The sequence below is a fragment of the Temnothorax curvispinosus genome, unplaced genomic scaffold (genome assembly GCF_003070985.1).
Source record: "Temnothorax curvispinosus isolate PA1 unplaced genomic scaffold, ASM307098v1 QBEX01006643.1, whole genome shotgun sequence".
In the NCBI taxonomy this organism is placed as follows: Eukaryota; Metazoa; Arthropoda; class Insecta; order Hymenoptera; family Formicidae; genus Temnothorax; species Temnothorax curvispinosus.
In genome coordinates, this window is record NW_020216423.1 from 203,131 (window position 1) to 224,825 (window position 21,695).

At 34.8% G+C, this 21,695-nt stretch overlaps 1 protein-coding gene and 1 pseudogene across 1 annotated transcript in view; one reads left to right on the plus strand and one right to left on the minus strand.

Moving 5' to 3' along the window:
- Positions 1-21,695, plus strand: part of LOC112456058 (26S proteasome non-ATPase regulatory subunit 1) — a 50,151-nt gene that overhangs the window by 1,715 nt on the left and 26,741 nt on the right. Inside the window, exons 5-10 of the mRNA XM_025018340.1 lie at positions 1,119-1,592; positions 1,696-1,922; positions 2,153-2,408; positions 2,675-2,863; positions 13,479-13,694; positions 14,615-14,679. Coding sequence (XP_024874108.1) covers positions 1,119-1,592; positions 1,696-1,922; positions 2,153-2,408; positions 2,675-2,863; positions 13,479-13,694; positions 14,615-14,679 — 1,427 coding nt within the window. The remainder of the gene's footprint in view (positions 1-1,118; positions 1,593-1,695; positions 1,923-2,152; positions 2,409-2,674; positions 2,864-13,478; positions 13,695-14,614; positions 14,680-21,695) is intronic.
- LOC112456062 lies at positions 3,401-7,072 on the minus strand (annotated as a pseudogene).

The following is a 21,695-nucleotide window of genomic DNA, read 5'->3' on the forward strand; positions in this document are numbered from 1 at the left end:
ATATATATATATATTAGGGTGTCATTTTGGAGCAACTTTTTTTTTTTCATTTCACGAATAGCATATATACTTGCAGGAAGGTAAAATAAGATACCTGTTAAAATTTTAGCCCTTAATATTAATATTAACAGGTCGCTCATCGCGATTTTTTATTTTTCATTTAGTAAGATAGAAAAAATTTTATAACTATCTAACAAACAATAATACAGCATTGCGCCACATAGATTTTCTATAGTAAATTTACCGCTCTACAAAAAAGATCTCTTATCATTTTTTCATAAATTCAACCGTTCAAAAGATATTCAAAGTTAAAGTTTGATAAATTTTATTTTATAAAGTTAAAGTTTGATAGATTTATACTTTGAACTTTAAACCTTAATATCGTCTAAATGGTTACATTTATGAAAAAAACAAGAGACCTTTTTTGTAGATCGTTAAATTTTCCACAAAAATATCTATTGATTATTTCATAATTTTTGATAGTCGATATGATACAACATTCATAAGAAGCAAAAACAATTTTTATAAAATTTATCAAACTTTAACTTTGAATACCTTTTGAACGGTTGAATTTATGAAAAAATGATAAGAGATCTTTTTTGTAGAGCGGTAAATTTACTACAGAAAATCTATGTGGCGCAATGCTGTATTACTGTTTGTTAGATAGTTATAAAATTTTTTCTATCTTACTAAATGAAGAATAAAAAATCACGATGAGCGACCTGTTAATATTAATATTAAGGGCTAAAATTTTAACAGGTATCTTATTTTACCTTGGGTTTGTTCGCGTTGCTTGCACTTTTTGCACTCAGCATCTTCGCTTTCTCTCTCTCCAACGGCCGAATATATATTTATCTCATTTCAAGTGCAAAAATGTTTGAGGATTTCAAGCAACGCGAACAAGCCTCTTCCTGCAAGTATATATGCTATTCGTAAAATAAAAAAAAAAGTTGCTCTAAAATGACACCCTAATATATATATATATATATATATACATATATATATATGTTATACTATTTTACGCGATCTATACAGATTTGTATTTATTTATAATTTATGAAGTAAAGTTCAAGATTAAATTTGGACATGAAAATACCATGAAATATTTTTCTTTCCAGGACGATGTGAGTGGAATGTTATCGTATGCCTTTCAAGTGGCCATGAGCCTGATTCAGAATCGTGGATTTCGTAACACTGTACTCCGCTGCTTGGTTAGTCTCTACCGAAATCTTGGTACGCCCGATTATGTCAACATGTGCCAGTGCCTAATCTTCCTGGACGATCCGCTGGCCGTGGCCGAGCTTCTGGACCGATTGAGCAAGGGTTCGCACGACTGTGTGCTGATGGCCTATCAGATTGCCTTCGACTTATACGAGTCTGCAACTCAGCAGTTTCTCGGTCGTGTTCTGCAGGCTCTGCGAGCTACTGCACCCATTCCGGGCGCGTTAATGGTTAAACCGGTGGTTAAGCCATCTGCTGCCGTCGCTGCCAAAACCACGGAAGCTAGCACAGAATCCGCGAATATGGAGGTGGAGGAAGAAACTGCTGCTCCTGCCGGGGAAGAAAAAGCTCAGCGCAGCATCGAGAGTTTGGTGAGTGTTAGTTTTTTGAGAAATAAAATTATGTAATTGATAAATACATATTGATACAGATTTTAATATTAATTTAGGATGTTTTATGAAATTTTTTTTCTAGAATGCAGAGGAGAGAGAACAGCAAGAGCGTGTTGATGCTCTATCCAGTATTCTTGGTGGCGAAGTATCTATCGATTTACATCTGCAGTTTCTGATTCGCAGCAATCATACCGACATGCTGATCTTGAAAAACACCAAAGATGCCATACGAGTCTCAATTTGTCACACTGCCACTGTTATTGCGAATGCTTTTATGCATTCCGGGACGACAAGCGATCAATTCCTAAGGTATCTATCTTTGAAATCTCGTTAGGCGTCTTAATTTTTGCTATTTGAAATTTTAATTTGTTTTTATTTTTTTATAAAAAAATATAATCTTGCAGAATTTATCAGTTTTTAATAATTATGTTTATTACGAATTTTTGATTTAAAGAAAATAATAAAATGGAATATGAAAAATATGAAAAGCAAAAATCTTGCAAAATTTTTAATTTTTTGGAATATTTGTTATCTTTTAGAGACAATTTGGAGTGGTTGGCCCGCGCCACTAATTGGGCGAAGTTGACGGCGACAGCTTCTTTGGGAGTTATTCACCGGGGTCATGAACAAGAAGCTTTAGCCCTGATGCAGTCTTATTTGCCAAGAGATTCTGGTGCCGCCGGTGCCGGATACTCTGAAGGCGGTGGTTTATATGCTTTGGGACTTATACATGCTAATCACGGGGCCGCTATCACAGACTACCTCTTAGGCCAATTAAAAGATGCTCAAAACGAGGTACATTGCATAATTATTTTGGAATATTCTCTTCTGTTAAATTTCAAAATTTTTGTATATAATTAATTAATTGTTGTTGATTAAAAATAGAGTTTTTCTTGTTAATTACTTATTGGCGGAACAAACATATACTTTTCTATAATTAATTAGTTTGTATTGAAATTAAGTATTTATTAAATTATACATAATTTCGGTAAATCTTTTAACAAGTATGTATGTGCCGAGAGTTAAATTTGATGCGATTTATTTTGTTAAACTTGTTTCAGATGGTCCGCCATGGTGGCTGTCTTGGCCTTGGATTAGCCGCTATGGGCTCACATAGACAAGATGTTTACGAACAATTAAAATTCAACTTGTATCAAGATGATGCCGTGACCGGTGAAGCGGCTGGAATCGCCATGGGAATGGTCATGCTGGGATCCAAATCAACGCAGGCGATCGAAGATATGGTTGCGGTAAGTTTAATGCACACTTTCTAGCGCTTTTTAAAATCTAAAACCCTATTTTTCATACTATTTTAAACATCACCAAACTTTAAAAATGTTATTGATTTATATTTGTATGTACCACACTTCGACTCTTGGTGAGAGCGTCAATTGGCAAATGAGTATTTTGCTAAATTTGTTTATAAACCTAGTCAACGTGGCTGGGCGCTCGCGAAAAAGCGTATTTGCCCGTGCACGGCTGGTTGATGTAATGCCGGCCTGCCATTTAGGGGCACACGGCCACCACAGATATTTTTAATTTAATAATATTTAAAATCTAGTAATCGATTGAAAAGAGAAATACATTTTAGTACTGAAAACGTATTTATATGCAAAATATGTTCTTTAAACAACTTATGAAAAATAAAGTTGAAAACTTGGAAAAAATAGGTCTTCTGTTTGTTTTATGTTTTAGTAGTTTATATCGAAAGAATATTAAAATATTCGTTAATGTGAGTTACTGAAGTAATATGAAGGAAGTAATTCTGATTAAATAAAACAATAAAATAATATGGGAAGTAGGTTTATAAAAATGATTTTAATAGGAATACAAAAAATGTAGGAATATGTACAAAAGTAATAAGCGTAAAATAATGGTATTAATTATTATCCGAGTGCAAATGGTGATTTGCTGGCAGTTTGTAGAACGTACTTTCCATGTGCGCTGAAAATGACACGATAAACGAATTAATTAACATCTCGATTAATTAACATGAAGAAAAACGCGAAAGTTTCTGATATTTCTGGATTAATTAACAGAAATAGAAACGATAGGCATTGGGGAGGGAAAAGAGTGGTACCATGTTTTGAAAAAAGACAAATATACATATCGGAGAATAAGAACATCATATATTCACTTTGGATCGAGGGATGGTCCTCCCATGAACACGTTTCCGGCACGAAAACCTGTGGGATTTGCAATGGATTCGACGTAGTAAAGGAAAGCCCTAGAGTGCGCGCAGTTTATCGCCTCGGAATCACCTGCGAATTATTAACGATAAATTAGTTTACTAATTAATGAATTAACGAGTGATATCGACTGATGTTGGTAAGTCTCATTTACCGATCCCTCTGATCGGACCGCATCCTGGTTGCTCCTCACCGCCATTGGGATAAAAATCAGAAGTGCCGATCGCCGATTTTATGCTCAGAATTTTCGTGCAAGTATGTATCACTTGTACTAGAACCGCGTCTGACTTGTCCACTCTTTTTCCTGGTCCTTCGGATTCGAAAGTAAGTCCCGCAGGATCTAAAGCTGTAGATCGGGAATTCATTTTGATCCCGGATCAAGATAGCTGACAGGCCCAGTTTCACAGGTGTCGGTTAACTTTTTACTTTAAATTAACTCACTCTTCGTCTCTTTCTAATATCCATTTCTATCAATGCAGATTAACTTCAATCTCGGTTTAACTTACTTTTTATCTTTTTCTAGTTTTGAAATTAGAAAAAGATAAAAAGTAAGTTAAACCGAGATTAAAGTTAATCCACATTGATAGAAATGGTTATAAGGGGGACGTTAGAAGGAGACGAAGAGTGAGTTAATCTAAGGTTAAAAGTTAACCGACACCTGTGAAACTGGGCCTAAGGAATTGGAAGCTTTTCGCTGAACTTACCGACTACTTCGCCAATCTCGCTAGTCGCGAAACGGGCGCTGAGGCTGGCGATATGCGCTCCTAAAGAGTATCCGATTACTGTAGTCCTGTCAGGATCGAGACCTGCATTGTATTCCAGGAAGTCTATCAGAAAGGCCACGCGTTGCGACACGAATGGCACACTTCTTGCTGATTTCCAATACAAATGTTTAGCTGCTTCTCGCCAATCGATCATGATAACGTTGTAATCGCTAACATTGAGATAAGCTGAAGATATTAACGTGATGATATTAATAGAAATTAATCACCGAGGCTTTTGAAACACTAAAACAATTCATGCTTACATAATTCAGGAGATTATATATCTAAATAAAATTTGAGGATTTGTAAAAAGAACAATATTTTAAAGAAATAAAAAATTGAAAATAAGGAGAGAAAAATAAGAATTAGATATGTTTTAAAGAATCAGGAAATCAAAGAATATTAAATTTGAAAATTAAAAGTTCCAAAATTTAAAAACAAAGTGAGAGAAAAAGTAAAAATGCAAAGAAACGAAGATTTAGAAGCAATTAAGATTAAGTCCTAAGTGCTCCCTACGCGCTTTTCTGTTTTAAATCTTTGTAACTCTAAATCCTTGTAACTTTCCTAGTCAAAATTTTTAAACTGCAATTAATATTTAGGGGTAAAAAGAGTTGCTTTTTCCGAAAATCTAGTCAGCGATGGGGTGGGAAGAAAAAAAAAAAGATATAAAAGTTGAAAATAGAGTAAAAAAGGTAAAAAAAGAGTAAATAACCTCTGATCTTTTATTAATAATATTATTAATAATATTTATTAATAATATTATTAATAATATTTATTAATAATATTAATAATATTCAACTTTATTAATAATATTCAACTAATAAATGATTTTGACTACCTTTTTGAGTAGAATAAATCGATATAATTGTTACATATTTAAGTCCAAGATATCTAAGATCTATAACAAAAATTCTACTAAAAAAAGTAAACGAAATCATTTGTTAATTGAGGGTGCATTCGGGGAGCACGCTATTAGCACAATTATCGTCCAAAACTGTTCGAGGAGACGCTTTGTGGCGCTGTGATATACGATGATGACGTCACTGTAAAGGCAGCGTGACGTCATCACTCGCGCTATTTTCGCTATTATTTTCGAGGTGAGGCACGAAATACTATTGGCGCTTAAGCTGCGTTCGGGCAGCTTGCTATCGCTGTCGCGCTATTGGCTCTTCGAACGAAGTTCATAGCGTTTGCGTTTATAGCGTTAATAGCGTCTCCCCGAATGCACCCTGAATATTTGTCAGTGTGTAGACAGGGGTCACTTATTTTTTTACCTCTTTTTTCACCCTTTATATCTTCTTTCCCCAGATATCCTACCCTATCGCCGACTAGATGTTTAGAAAGAGCAATTTTTTTTTACTCTTAAATATCATTTGCGGTCTAAAAATTTCTATTGAGACTCGAGTTGCAAAGATATAAAACAGAAAAACGCGTAGGGGCTTTTTAAGAGATTTAATGGGTTAATAACAACTCTATATACCGTCTCGAATCTGGGTGCAAGCAGCTCCCTCACAATTTCCTATCCATCCATGAGTGCATGACCAGTCGAGTGGGATGAGCAGGATTCCAAAAACTTTTCTTCACACTATCCAGATCGTCGATGAATACCTGCTGTCCAATTAGCGGGTTATTTCTAAAGAAGAAGAAATTGATCTAAAAGCGATATTTTTTGTAATTACGATGTTGCGCCAGTATATACATATAAATTACTCGAATATACATATAAATTACTATATATCTCGGATATATACATTACCGAGTATACAAATAGAAAGTAGTTTTTTTAGCGGATTCCTCGATCTCTTCGAGTTCTGCCTGCGTAAATTGAGGTTCATTAATATTGATCAGATTTATTGTTTCTCCGTGATCGACGAAAATCGTATAATTAAGATTCGTCGCAATAGACGTCAACAAAGTAGGATACACTGCAAGCAACAGACATCTATTAGTTTAAAGTATTTCTTGGAGATATAATTAAATACGCCACAAATTTATGTAGAATCTGAGAATACTTTTTTTTATACAACTGCGAATATAAATATATCTTTTCCTAACGCGAGCGTGAAATGGGCCGCTTTTCGCGCTTGTTTTGAGTGAGCAAAACGATCCATTTCGCAATGATGACGTAAGCGTTGAAACATGGAGCCATTTCTCAACTAGTGGAGAAATGAAATTGTAAAACAAGCGCGAAAAGCGGCCTGTTTCACGCTCTTGTTAGGAAAAATAGTATGAACTACTCGTGGGAAGAGTGGTCGAGCCCAAATGAGTGTGATAGTCGCACTCGCTTCGCTCGTGCGACCAACTTCACGCTCATTCAGAATCGACCACTTTTTCCACTAGTTGTACAATATACTATTTTTGCATGTAACTATAAGTCCAAGAATAGTCCTTTTTTTCATGAATATTTAATTATGTAATTCGAAGGTAACTAATTCTTTACGTACATAATACGATTGCCGGCGTAGCGATCATCTTTGAAATAATCTTCATGAGTCATTAAAGATGCAGATTTACCTTGTCTTTTATAGTTTGCAGATAGACGTATATTCGGTGGCGTGATCGATAAGTCGTTGATAATATCGATGATATCGTTAGCTATCATAAATCATAGGTGTCAATCAAGTTGGAATGGAGATTAATTAAAAAAAGATTGTAGAAAATTGATGATTATAATCAGATATCCATTTTCTTCAAGAAAAATAGCTTAGATATAATGCTAGTATAAACAAAACTTCTATTCTGATAATTTCAAGTGTTCTGATATCTAATGGCAAGATAGAAAAAGAATTTTTCTGTCGATAAAAATAATGATATAGTAGTGATAAAGGGCTTCAACTAAAGGCCATTGCACGTAACAAAGTTTTAGTTATAATCGTAAGGCCGTAAGAAAATAGACCAATCACACTCGATTATTCTTCGAGATCGAGGAGAATAATTGACTGTGATTGGTCTATTTTCTTACGGCCTTTCGATTATGACTAAAACTTTGTTACGTGCAATGGCCTTAAGTAGGACGTAATTTTGGTTAACTTTATTGTAAATTATGAAGGAAATGTTGAGTATAGATTATTTTAAAAAAAATACGTAAAGGATTCTGATTATAATTAGAAGGCAAACGCCGATGTTAAAGCGAAGTGTATAACAATTACAAATATATAATTATAATTTTGAAACGACGCAAAATAGTAGTGAAAATGTAGTTATGTTCTTTAAACCAGTGGTCGGCTGCGAAGTTGGTTAAAAAGATCAACTAATGGCATATTACGAAATTGACTTTTAAATAAAAGAAAAAAGATTAAAGGAATTAACTAACAAATTAATAACTCGCATTTGTTACATGATAAGTGTAATCTACTTATCAACCTCGTAATAGTCACCATGAAGCATCACATGTAGAACGGAAAAAAGATAGCCAATAAATAAAAATAAGTAAATAGACAAAAATAAACAGGAAATCTTAGTTATGTGGAAGTCTCTCAACAATCGGTGAAATCATTACAAAGATTTAATGTTGTAGGATCAATCTAGGATTTTAATATTAGACCAATTCATGCCTATTTTTAATCTGTGTTTGTAAAAAATTTATTTTTTAATATCGTAGATGTACATGCAATATATAAAAATATTAAATATATAACGATAGTGTCGACGTTGTCATCCGAGTGCGAACGGTGGTTCTTTGGCAGTCTCCAGAATATACTCTCCACGTGCGCTGAAAATGACACAAACGATAAACGGATCAATTAACGTCTCGGTCAATTCGCGTGAATGGACATGGATGACGCTGCGTTTCGAAAGAGAACGAATGTTTCATATTGAAAAATAAGATGACATCGATACTCACTTCGGATCGAGGGTCGGTCCACCCATGAACACGTTCCCGGCGCGGAAGCCCGTGGGATTCAGGATGGACTCGGCGTAGTACTCGTAAGACCTCGAGTGCGCGCATGCGAGCGCTGCGAATTAATTACCGTTTTAATTAATGAGCACGCGATGTTGATTTCGGCGGTTCGATAGCAAGCTTTATTTACCGATCACATTGCATCCCGGTTGATTCTTGCCCCCATTCGGATAAAAGTCGGCGTCACCTATTGGTTCTGCCAGACCCAGAGTACTCGTGTGAATCACGTGGACCCGAGCTGCATCCGATTTGTCCACTCTCTCTCCCGGTTTTTTCGATCCGAACGAGGGTCTCGCGGGATCTAAAGCTGCAAATCGGATTCTGTTTTATCAGATTGAGGGATTTTTAGCTAAAATTCACAGAAATATTTTAAGATTCCAAGTTTATCGAGGCTTTTTCTTTTCATTTATATTTATTGTTATCTTTTATATATCTTACTATTTTCACGAACAGTTTTTTTGAAAACGCCGTTTCTTTCTCATTCCTTTTTTTTTTTGGAAGATTTTGAAAGCTCTTGATTGTATTATTATTTATTTTTAAACTGATTTTTTTTTCTTCTCAATGATTTTTATTAGACTTACCTATCGCCTCAGCAATTTCGCCTCTTGCATTTCGAGCGGCGAGACCGGCGACATGTCCTCCCAGAGAATGTCCTACTACTCTGGTTTTGGAAGGATCCAGACCAGCTTCGCTCTCCAGAAAGTCTATTAATTCTGTCACGCGTTGCGCCACTAGTGGCACACTCTGTGCGACTTTCCAGTACCAGAGATTTCCAGCCGCCTTGCTCCAGTCGACGAGGATGACGTTATAATCGCCGACGTTGAGATAAGCTGAGAATATCAAAGAGGAAATATTAATAAAATATAAATTAACTGAAACTCGGAGCACTAAGAACGAACGGCGCGTGGAATCCGAGAGTTCAGAAATTCAAATTATGTTTGAGAATTTACGGAATCCCGAGGATCAGAGAATTGAAAGTAACGAGGAGAGAGAAACAATGATTCTATAATATTAAGGAATCGGGGAAACCAAAGTAAATTAAATTTACAGAATTTACAGAATTAAAAGTTCAGGAATTTAAAGCTAAAGTAAAGGGACGGAGAAAACTATATTAAAGAAAAATTATATTGAAGATCCTGGAAAGTGCAAGGATTCAGGTATTTAAGTTATTAAGATTGATCTTACCGTTTCGAATCAAGGCGCAAGCCGATCCAGGGTTTATGTCACCTTGCCATCCATGAGTGACAATACGAGTCGGATGAGCAGGATTCCAGGAACTCTTCCTCACGCTATCCTTATCATTGATGACAATCGGGTGTCCGGCATGCCGATTCCTAAGGAGAAAAGCCGATTAGAAACCGTGATCTTCATTGCAATTTTGCATCAGTATTTCGAATATATTTACCGAGTGTATAACAGGAAGGTGGTTTTAAGGGCGGCTTCACTGAGCTCCTCGATGTCGCTCTGTGTAAGTACAGATTCGCTGGTGTCAATTATGTGTGACATCCCACGATCGTCAGCGAAGAGCGTGTAGTTCGGATTCGACGCGAGGGACGCCAATAGAGTGGGATACACTGCAGGCAAAAGTATGTTGGTTTAAAGTGATTCTTCACAAAATGGAATTAAATCCGTTATAGATTTACGCGAAATCCAAGAATATTTTGTTTTTTTGCTTCCTCATAGAGGAAGCTTTGTGATGGTGGAAAAAAATTTTTTCGAGATTTTGATGGAAATAGGTTTAGAATGTTCTAAAATGTCTAAAAATGAGAAAACACATTAGTAGAAAACGTCCGGAAGTATGTATGTGTGTGTATGTGTGTGTGCACGGATTTTTTGTACACGCATCTACTTCTACAATTTTTTAGATACCGGGTTGAAATTTTGCACACAAATAGAGTATCATAGAAAGTATGTTCTCTTCTAATTTTCTTAAAATCCGTCGATCGGTATGGATTTTAGGGGGATTTTCATTTTTCAGAAAAGTGTGTTTTACGCTGTAGCTTTCTCAATATTTGAGATATCGATCTATTTCTAATTCTATTATATTTTTCAGTTTTTTTCTACCCCTATTTTGTATATAACTTTTTAAGATTTGGTTGATTAGATTCATTTTTATACGCGATCAAAGGTCCATAATTTTTTTAATAGAAATATGTGTGGCAAATTTTGAAATATCAGGCTATTTATAGTTTTAGGCGTTCGGAAACGTCACTCGAGTATACACGAGTATACTCCCTTCTCTTTCTATCTTAGCGAATTAGAAGAAGAGAGTATTCCCGTTGTACCCGGGTAATGTTTCCGAACGCATCCTTACTAGACATCACAGACGCGCGTTGCGCGCGCGCTATTTATTTTTAATATTTCACTGTTATTATTATTAAGGCCTCCGCACAATGAAAAATATAAGAAACAAGGAACAGATATTAGCGATTAGGACTAAGGAATCAGGAATAAAGCTGGACGCACGAAAAACAAAGGCAATAGATTTTTAATCTATCGGAAGCCGTGTATTAATGATGCTACACCAGCTTTATTCCTGATTTCTTATTCCTAATCGCTAATATCTGTTCTTTGTTCCTTATATTTTTGATTGTGCGGGGGCCTTTACACTATTAACCACACAACTGTCAAAATATGCCATGACAGCCGCTCATGAAGTAAGCGCAACAATTAAGAGAACCAATCGGCATCGCGGAAAAGCGACAACAATATTTCGATAGATTCGAGTATCGATGACATCTTCTTTTTAGAAGAGGATTATATTCTTGGCTTAATTGCCTAGAAGTCTAGATCGGATCATCCAAGATCGGGGTATGATCCAAACAATTAAGTCAAGATCGGGGCATGATTCAAAGAGTTCAACTACGAGCAATGTTGTCGACAACTTGACGACACGACGCTCATTATGACGGTGTTTGCCGTCTTATATCACGTTAACTCTTATTTAATTGATTTTTGTAATAGTATAACAGATATTAGTATAACAGATATTAGTCGTAATAAAGCTTATCAGAATAAAAAAAAGCGTGCAAGTATAAACTTGCAATCTTGCACATTGCTTCCTCATAGTTTTTAAGTGTGCAAGTAGAAATTTGCACATTGCTTCCTCATAGTTTTTAAGTGTGCAAATTATAAATTTGAACATTATTTCCTTACAATTTTTAAGTATGTAAATTATAAATTTGCATGTTGTTTAAGCAACATTTTATTTCGCTCATAAAGCTTTTTCTATGAGGAAGCCAAATTAATAAATATCTACTAATAATTATGTATAAAAAAGCTCAAAAGAGGAAAGTTTATGAGCGAAATGAATAATGTTGCTTAAACAACGTGCAAATTTATAATTTGCACACTTAAAAACTATGAGGAAGCAATGTGCAAGTTTCTACTTGCATACTTTTTTTATTACGAAGCCCAGGAAGATAATCCTTCTATTATCGATGGACAACACTGTAGACGAAGAATAATTATATTTTTTGACACAGGAAGACACGAAATCGAAGAGAAATATTTTTTCTCCGCGAATGGATAACTTTTTTTCACAAAATGCAACTCAATAAAATTAAGAAACAATATTTTCTTTACGAATATGCGACGACGAAAATTGAGAATAATTATTTTTTACGCACAGATTGCAATCGCTGGCGAACCCATCTTCACGGTAATCGATACGATACGTTGATTTTCGTTGCGATTTTGCTGACGATTCTTTTATAGCTCGCCGACGGGCATTTACACGTTGAGTTTGATAAGACGTTGATATCGGTTAATGGGTATCAATTAGTACATGCGTCATTTCGGAAAGAGATTAATTAATCCGTTTTATGATTACGCAGTTGGATGTTAACATTTATTTGCAGAAACGGCAGCTTGCAATTGTCTTATAATCTCTTGATTAAAAGATTTTTAATTTGAAATATATAATTTTAAATAATTTAAGATGTTTTGACGCTGAATATTTCTTTGGAATTTTATAGTTTATATTAGTTTCGATACAAAATATTTGGGTTTAAGATTTATTATAATTTCATTTTATTAGGTATTTTTAAAGGAACTTATCTGTGTTCTTTGACATTAAATGATTTCAGATAAGTCTCTTTATTTTCTTTGGGAAATGGCCGATAAAGACACGATTTCGCTGTTCTTTTTCTCACGCTATTCGCGCATTAATCCACAAAGTTTTTCTCTCCGAGCCTCCGAAAACCGTAGTCGCGTTTTAGTTTTGACATTTCTCGCGGAAAGTAGTTTCACGCGCGGCTGAAACGAGTTTTAACTTTCGTCGCTGCCGGTCACCGCTGCAAGCAGCAGCAGGTCGATGCTAAATGAATCATAACTTGCCACTAGTCGGTCGGTTTAATCGAATTATCCATTACGGGTACCATAATGTATCCCAGCGGCTGTGATTAAGTAACGCACAAGCATATCTCGATCTCCTGCAAAAACCGGCCAGCGCGCATTAATTGTAGATTCGTGCGAAATAAATGCGGATCATTTAGCGTTAAAAGCACGCAACTCAACGAAACCAAATTTTCAGAAACAAAAAGAAGGATTATAGGAGAAAATTATTTTATACAAGGAAATTTTTTCTTCGCATGAGAATCGAAAAATATTAATTTGTAACTATTGAAGATTTTTTTAAAGTTTTTTTTAGAGATTTTTTATAAAATAACATTAATTTTTTATAGAATTTTTTTGTAGAATAACATTAAATTTCAATTTGGATAACTGCATGAATAGAAATAATCTCTAAGCGAGGCAATTTTTAAACGTAAATACGACAATAAGACGTAAACGCTTTTATCACATCTTATTAGTTAGAAAAATAATTTCGTATTAATATCGAAGGCCATGGTGTGTATTTATAAGCGCGCAGCTGTTCTATTGACTATTGCGAAGCTAAAACATTACTAGATTATTACCTTCTTTGCGTTCACTGAGTAAAGAAAAAATATTCTCGGTTTTGACATTTAGCCGAATATCCACCTTTTTACGAGGTTTTTTGCTGTTCCAGTACGCCCAAGAGACGCAGCACGAGAAGATCTTGCGTGGCTTGGCGGTCGGTATCGCCTTCACGATGTACGGCCGCCTCGAGGAAGCTGATCCTCTAGTGACGTCTTTGTGCGCCGACAAGGATCCGATCCTGCGTAGGAGCGGTATGTACACTCTGGCGATGGCTTATTGCGGCACCGGAAACAACCAAGCCATCCGCAAACTCCTACACGTTGCCGTAAGTGTTTATATTTGATTATACGTACTCCCTGTAGATTCCGTATTTTTATCGATGTATTCGGTTGTTATATTTTTTAAAAGTCAAAGAATGAAGTATCACTCAAAACGAGTGAAATACAAGTGTAACGAAAAGTGAAAATTGAGCCTGTGATTTGTCACTCTAAGAAAGAGTTAAATTGCACTTTACACAAGTTAGAGTGCAATTGCACTCCATTTGAGTGAAAGGGCATTCTTTTTGAGTGCAGTAGATCAGTGTCCATAGGAGTGAATTATATCACTCTAAAATTTTGAGTGAAAAATTTTACTTTATTAGAATCATTTATCAGTTGATCTTTAGTGAATCGTGACTCACTATAGCTTTAGAATGAGATCATATCACTCCAGTAGAGCAGTTGCTCTAAAAATTTGAGCGAAAAGTTCACTCTTACCTTATGAATGCCCGTATTTATTCAATTTAGAGTGACAACCCTCTCTTTTGGAGTTACTATCGCAATCACTGTAATATATTATGTTGCGAAACCACTCGATGAGATTTAGAGAGTATATTTTATTGCTTTATTTAGAAAGAATCTTTTTCGATTCTTGTTATCTCTAATTTATATCGTTATTTTATCACTATATCTAATTTATTATTTCATTATTGGTTTCTTATGCATAGAATGACCTATAAATGTTTGAGCGTGTTTTCTTTTTCGGTGATAAAGTATTATTATTAATATTTAAATAAATTTAGATGAGAAGCCATTTTGAATAAATACACTTATTTTGCATATACATATAAAAATAAAATGGATTTTACACACTGATTTTGATTTAATTCGAGAGACAGATGGGTTCTGTCAATTTCAACTCAAAGAGACCGCAGGTTGAATTTTCCGCGGTACACGCTGTATCTGCGGATCTTTTTTGTTGTAACAGGTTTCTGATGTTAACGATGACGTTCGACGAGCCGCGGTTACGGGTCTGGGCTTCCTGCTGTTCCGGTGAGTACCTTTGTAAAGTTACCCAATTCCGCAAAATGGAATTTAACGTAACCGAAGAATACGAAAATTCCGCGCGTTTGCGGACTCCGCGGCTTTCGATCTCTTTTCAGAGCCGAGCTGAAATTATATTTGGCGTGCTCGCGAGCGTATACTAACTCATCCAATGCCCAAAAATAACGAAGTTGTAATCTTTTCTGTTGTGATTTTGCATAAAAGAGGGAAAGCAAACACATTGATTTACTTTCAAATAACATCGATCATCGTTAATTATTCTCAGAAAAATGAATTTATCATGATATTAATTTTTGTCGACGTGTGTTCTGCATCAACTCCTGCGGCAGATAATTATTTATGTTAATCCTTGTATCGATTATGTTAATTCTCGTTGTAAAATCGATTGAATATCAAATAGACGAGGAATCAATATATCGGATATTCATTTACATGTGTTTAACGCGCAAAAAAATTAACTGTTTGTTGCGCAGGGTTATGTAATGACTTCCGCCAGGTATTGTGGTTAAGATACGTGTAATTATAAGTCTTGAATACAATAGGCAGTGTGTCTTTTTGGAAAAAGGTAATGCAACGAAAAGAAACTTTATACACACTGCAACGTAACGAACGAACGACAAGACAGGTAGAGTACATAGATAGTGAGAGTATATAGTGAAACGCAGTAAGCGCTCACGCAACGGAACTTTAATTTTCCCTAGCATGCGTGGCGTGTCTGTGCGAACATAGAGGCGCTTCAAGGCGCTAGAGCGCCATATTCAACACTGTTAATTCCTCTTTTTTAATAACATTGGTTGTAAACATTGAAACGAAATCAGTCGCGTTAAACAAGCAGTAATCAAGCAATCTCAAAGGCACTATGAGTGCATATCTGCGCCGAGTAAAAGGTGTTGAAAAGTTTCGATACCGACGTCATAGGAATGCATTCATACTAATCTACAGTGACCCGCGAGCTTATCGCGATCGATTGCAGAGATATTCCGACCGATAAAACACTGTGACGAAAAGTACGAGTAAATAAACACTATAAATAAAGGTGCCGCCTTTTCATTTTCAATTAGAGATATACATAGCGTAAGATATCGTTTACACGCAACGTTTAAAGACGCAGTCCGTGTTATAATACATGACGTGAATAAAATAAAATGCGGATTATTTCACCATCTAAAGCGTGCCCATATTACCGCCGGACGTTCTTTTAATTGCAGACGCACAATTTGGAGACGGCTTTTTCATAGTGTTTCTTTCTCAACACATCGTTTCAGTTTTTTTTTTTTACATTGCATATCTTTGTAACAAAGCTTTGAATTAAAATTCTGTTGAACTTTAGTTCTGTTAAAATTCCCTTGACTGGAGAATATAATTTTGCCACTTAATTTTTCTGTCGAAGCTTAATTTGCCTGGAAATTCTTTTATTTTCAACCTGATAGTCTTTCTTTGTTTTGTTTTATTATTATATTTAACACTCAAATATTCTCTTTACTTTTAATCTGATTTTTAATCAATCGACAGAGTAAATAGACGTTTCCATTGAGGCGAGAAATCGATTCCCGATTGGTGTAAGAATCACGAGAAACATTTCAATTTTCAGGCGTTTTGTATGCATTTCTCCTGAGTGTCAGTTATTTTTCAAGGACGATTATTTTTCAAGGTTTGAAATTTCGAGGACACATGTAGTTTAGCAATGGGACGAAAGTGACGTTGGTACACGGGCAAGTTTAAACAGTTGTCCGTGATCGACAGCTGATTTGCAATTGTTAACATGAGACAACAAACGGAATATCATTCGCAGCACGAGTGTAAATTTGCTTTTCACCTAGCCATTTCCAACCGCAATCACTCGCAACTGTTTAAATTTGTTTCGAAATCGAGCCAAATTTTGTTAGCGCTTTCGCTTTATTTCGAAAATATTTTCTCTTTGAAATGTCAAAATCCGACAATATTCGAGGAATCGAAATTACGTTTTAAGAAACGGGACGGATCTATTATATATTTCAACGTTAAACAAGTTCTTTCTTGAACGAGGAACGTTTGTTTCGTTATCAGTTCGCGAATGCGAGGTTTTTCAGATTTTACATGTCAAAGGGTATAAGACGTCTCATGTTTTACGTTGACGTAAAGTCAGGAAATGAGCCAAAAAGTTCATGGATAAAGCAACACGGGAATCTAGAACACCGTGCAGGCAATATTGTGTACAGGTCACGCTTGTCCGAGTTTGTTTGCTTTGTTCACGTGCAACTCGTGCAAGCTCTCCATGTTAATTTTGGATGAGATGTGATGCGTTTTTATTATTTCTCTCTCGCGTTTCTCTTCTCCCACATCTCTCTTTCACATTTTCCACATTTCTGGTTTCTTTCGAGATTATCGCCATTACCTCTTTTCGCTAGCCGCGGTGAATAGAGGCCGACCTATTGAATAAGTTATGTACCGCAAACTGTACTACGCTCCATTTTTCCACATTCAGATTGCAATTTCAGGAAGGCCGGGTTCTCACAAATGGATTCAAACTTTCCTCTCTCTCTTCCTCTCTCACTCTTGGATCCGAGAGCAATCCCTTTAGTTTATAATCTCTTTGTCTTTTAAGCATAAAGAAGAAATTTGCGATATTACAAAATCTTCTTTCTTAATTATTCTCGGTGTTATAAGTTTGGTATATAATTTTGGGGGAAAAAAATAGTTTTGATGATAAAATGTCTTAAATATCTGATCTTGCAAGTTGGTTTAAATTTTTAGAAATTTTTTTGTGAAAATATATTTATTAATTATAGGTTAAACTATTCTTTCTTATTTTTAATTAAATTAACCTAACAATTTGTGGAATTAATATTTTTCTTGAAATTGTAAAACTTGTGATAATCGATAATAATTAGAAAATGTTTTTAATATACAAAATTCTATTTTATACTATTATGTTTATGATTTCATAATAAATTTTAAGTTGCAAATGAGATTAAGGCTTTATTTTATTGAAAAGCATTTTTTACGGTTTTCTTATTGAAATTTATTCCGTTTAAATATTATAATTTTTTTAGTTTTTAACTCAATTTAAATTTGAAAGGAAGATAAACCTAATTTTTTAAGGCTTTTATGTCTGATTATATAAATTTAAATTTTTCCACTTTTGAAGTTAATTTAAACTCCAGGTTAATATTTTCCAGTTTTTATTGAAGATCAAAAAGATTTAATGGTTTTTTCGCGTTCTATTTTTACTTTAAATCGACTAGGAATAATCCTTTCTTACCTTACATATCCCGAGGCGCCGCGCCGTCTCGCGTTACAAGGCTTGCAGTTTTATGAGATGAGCTTCAGGGTAGAAATATCCCCGCCCCATGGGGGATGCGTTATTGCGTCGGCGGTAGTCAATGAAAGCCGAAGGAGTTTATTCGTGCTCGACAAGACGTGAAACACAATCGAGTGGCCCAATGGGGGAGTGAGCTATCTGGCAGAAAGTCGTTTTTGTGAGAAAATGGACTTTTATTAGAAAGTTGCTACTGAAAATCATCCAAGTAATTTTTCTCAAAAATAAAGCTTTATGAAGAAATTTTATCCGACGATTTCATCTTATTTTTCCATAAAAGATTTTCTTTACCAGTCTTCAAATTATTAGTTTGGAGACATGTATAAGTGCGCTATCCCACAATCTCGTAATTTGTAAAACAAATCAGAACTGACAAGAGCTACTAGAAAAATAATTTAACCTATTTTTTATTTTATGGAATAGCACGTACGTTCTCTTATTGAGCGATTTAATATTGTCAAGGAGAAAGGAATCCACCATTCTCGTGCGCATGATGTAGAGGAGACGTGCGTTATTTTCTTCTTCTGTGCGTCGCTTTTACTTTTCCTGTCTTGCTGTAGTAAGTGTTGCCGGGTTCTTCCGGACTAAGAAAGAGACATGTAGGATTGTAGTTCTATTCATACTAAAATGTATCTGAACAAGTTTTTAGTTGCTTCCCTTTTATTCTTATGAACTCTTTCAGAAAATATGTCATATTTTACAATTTTTAGCACGTAAAAGAAGGTTTATAAAATATTTATCGTGAAATTCAGCTTCGAAGTTTTATTAAGTGAAAAAATGAAGACGTGGACAATAATCTTTTTTGTTGCGAAGAAAGTAAAATTTTATTTTACTGAGCATTAAGAAAGTAAAGAAAGATAATTTTATTAAGAAGAAGAAAATTTTTTTAGATGTCTTTAAGAGTCTGTTTTGAACTGTTGATTTTTTAATAGAAAGTAGCCAGTTCAAGAGCGCAGACGTTATCAATTTAAGTGTAATGACCGAGATTTCGACAGACATTGATTAGTAAATCGTCTCGGCTTTATCTTTTATCTATTCGACCCGTATACGACTTGTTTAGGGATAATCGATAAGAGAGCGAGAAGAGATAATGAGGTTCTAAATTGAAATATTAAGTCAATTTCGGACTTCTTCGTCGAATGAATTATTGCCTTGCGATAAAGAAGCATTCTTTCTTCGAGGTATCGTAATTTGATCGTAAAGTACGGCGTCACAGGATTCCAATTGCTTTTAAGACCAGAAATTGCCTAAATATAAGAGTAAAATATAAAGAAAAAGAGATCAAATTTGATATACATTTAATACATATTTATTTTGTATGAAATAGTTATAATTACGTAATTATATAAATCGGGAAAGGTCATTTAGAAATTAATTTTGAAAATTTCCGTGAGATATTTGAAATTAATGCAATCAAATTTTAATGAATGTAAATTTAATTTAGAATTTTAGCCACACACGCAACGAATGGACTTTTAGCCTTTTTAGTAATATTTTGCGTCACGTAACAAATAAGGGCGTATGAAACAGGAGGAATCAATAGCTTTTATTCTCCTAGATCGACGAACTGAAAGCACGACTTTATTTCATGTTGCAACTCTTTGATGGGTCCATTCTGCGCTTTGTTCAGGGTCGGATCTCCGATGTAAGCTATGATAACGACGCATCTGACTTTTGAATATTTTATTTCTTTAAGCATGCTTCTCGTCTTCTTTCAAAATTTTCTTAAAAAAATGTATGACAATTATAATAATCTAAATTAATATTTTTCGGGCTTTTGATGATGTAATTATTCATTTTGTTAAAACCCAGAAATTCGCCGGATTCGTCCCTGACTCTGTTTCTCATTTCTTCGGAAGATCCTCGCTCAATTCTTGCTGTCCGTCCTTTCCAATTAATCTCCGGACAATACACGGGTTGGTGGTTCTCACATCATTCAAATTTCAGGTCACATGTTTTCATTCTTTTTTTTTCACGTTTAATCTCCAACCCTTTGAACACCCTGTCCCATTTTCTGTGGCACTCACGCCAATTCGTCCTGTATGTTTCGTTGACCCTTAAATTCACTTCCCTTTGATCTCGAACGCGACCGTGATTACCTATTTTTTTTTTACCAGTAAGTTTGATTTACTCTACATTTATCCAATTTTATAAAAAAAGAAGAGATAATGAGAAAATCTTGAAAAATTGAAAAAATAAATTAATTTTATTAATTAAAATAAATTGATATTATGTTCGAAAATCTCCACAGCAAAGTTTCACAAAATTATTTTTTTAATAAAATATCTTAAGTAATAATTGAATTAATTATTATATTTAATCGATTAAACGTAACAAAAGTAACGATTAATTTACAAAAATGCAAATTTAGCATTTTTATACGCAACGAAAGGAGATCAAGCGCATGCTTAAGGATTAGAGTTGAATATTTATGGCATGTTTTATGTCCACAAAAGGTGCTCGAGTGATTCACAATCGCTTTGAGTCCGGTGATTAATACCGTAGAGACGAATTTGCTCCGTGCATTTTGTGCATCACTGGATTATTATAATTTCTCTTTCTCTCAAAAATCGTAATCATCGGCACTGAATAATGGTCAATTAATCATCGGATTTATCGCATTGAGTCGGGTTTATCGGGTTGACCGGTATTTTTCTTTGAAAGGAATACATGAAATATTACGAAATATTGATTGCACAGTAACAGAAATAAATGTGTAACACCGAAACGATTGCGAAATATTGCATCGATGTGTTATTTTAAAACAATGTGATGACTGTATACACGTCGCGTTGTTTCTTTATCTTATGACTATAAATAAATTGATAGCTGTTATATTTGGGATTTTGAGGTTTTGGGGGTTAATCAATAAACTATTCTCAAAGGGCAAGGTCGTATATTTCGTAATCAAAGCGTTACTTTATGCATCTATTTTAACGACATATTAATTATATAATTGTTAAATTAGTAGCCCGGGCATTGAAATTATTAATTATCAAGTAACTTTTTAGTTGTATTATGCACTCGATTTAATAATTACGATCATTAAATTAACAATGTCGGCATTGTAATTATTAATTGCGAAGGCAAATTTTTTATTAAAATATACGTCTCAAGCATTTCTTTTAACCGCCGCGCTATTGCAACATTAATTATGATTATTGAACGAGTATGTAGTGTGCTGTTATTAATTACTCGTATGTCTTATTTCGCATGTTATTTCAAGTGTAGCGGTTAGTGGCAGTAAGCAATGCGTATCGGCGAGCGGGTGCACACGCTGTGGACAAAGCGAGTAATTGAACGTGCAATCGTGGCCAATTAACGCGCGATTCCCGGAATTCGCGATGTAATCGTTAACGCGGTTATGGCAATGCCCGATGCCTGCAATTGATCGCTATTTATCCGTCCGAATGCGTGTACTATTATTGATCGCGGGACAAGTTGTTGCCCGCATTGGCCCCGACCTTACGCACCTGGCCAACATTTTAATCCTTTCAAGCGTGATGCATCGTATGCGATATATCATTTGTTACATCACATATCGTATATAATACACATCGGAATTAAATCTGATTTTTAATTACCAGATTTGATTACTAATGGAGGCATATAAACACGTTAAGGTTTCTGGGCTTTTTCTCGACATCTCATGAGATGTAACGTCAGAAGCGAGAAATGTTGAGAATTGACACGTTGAGAATTCTTG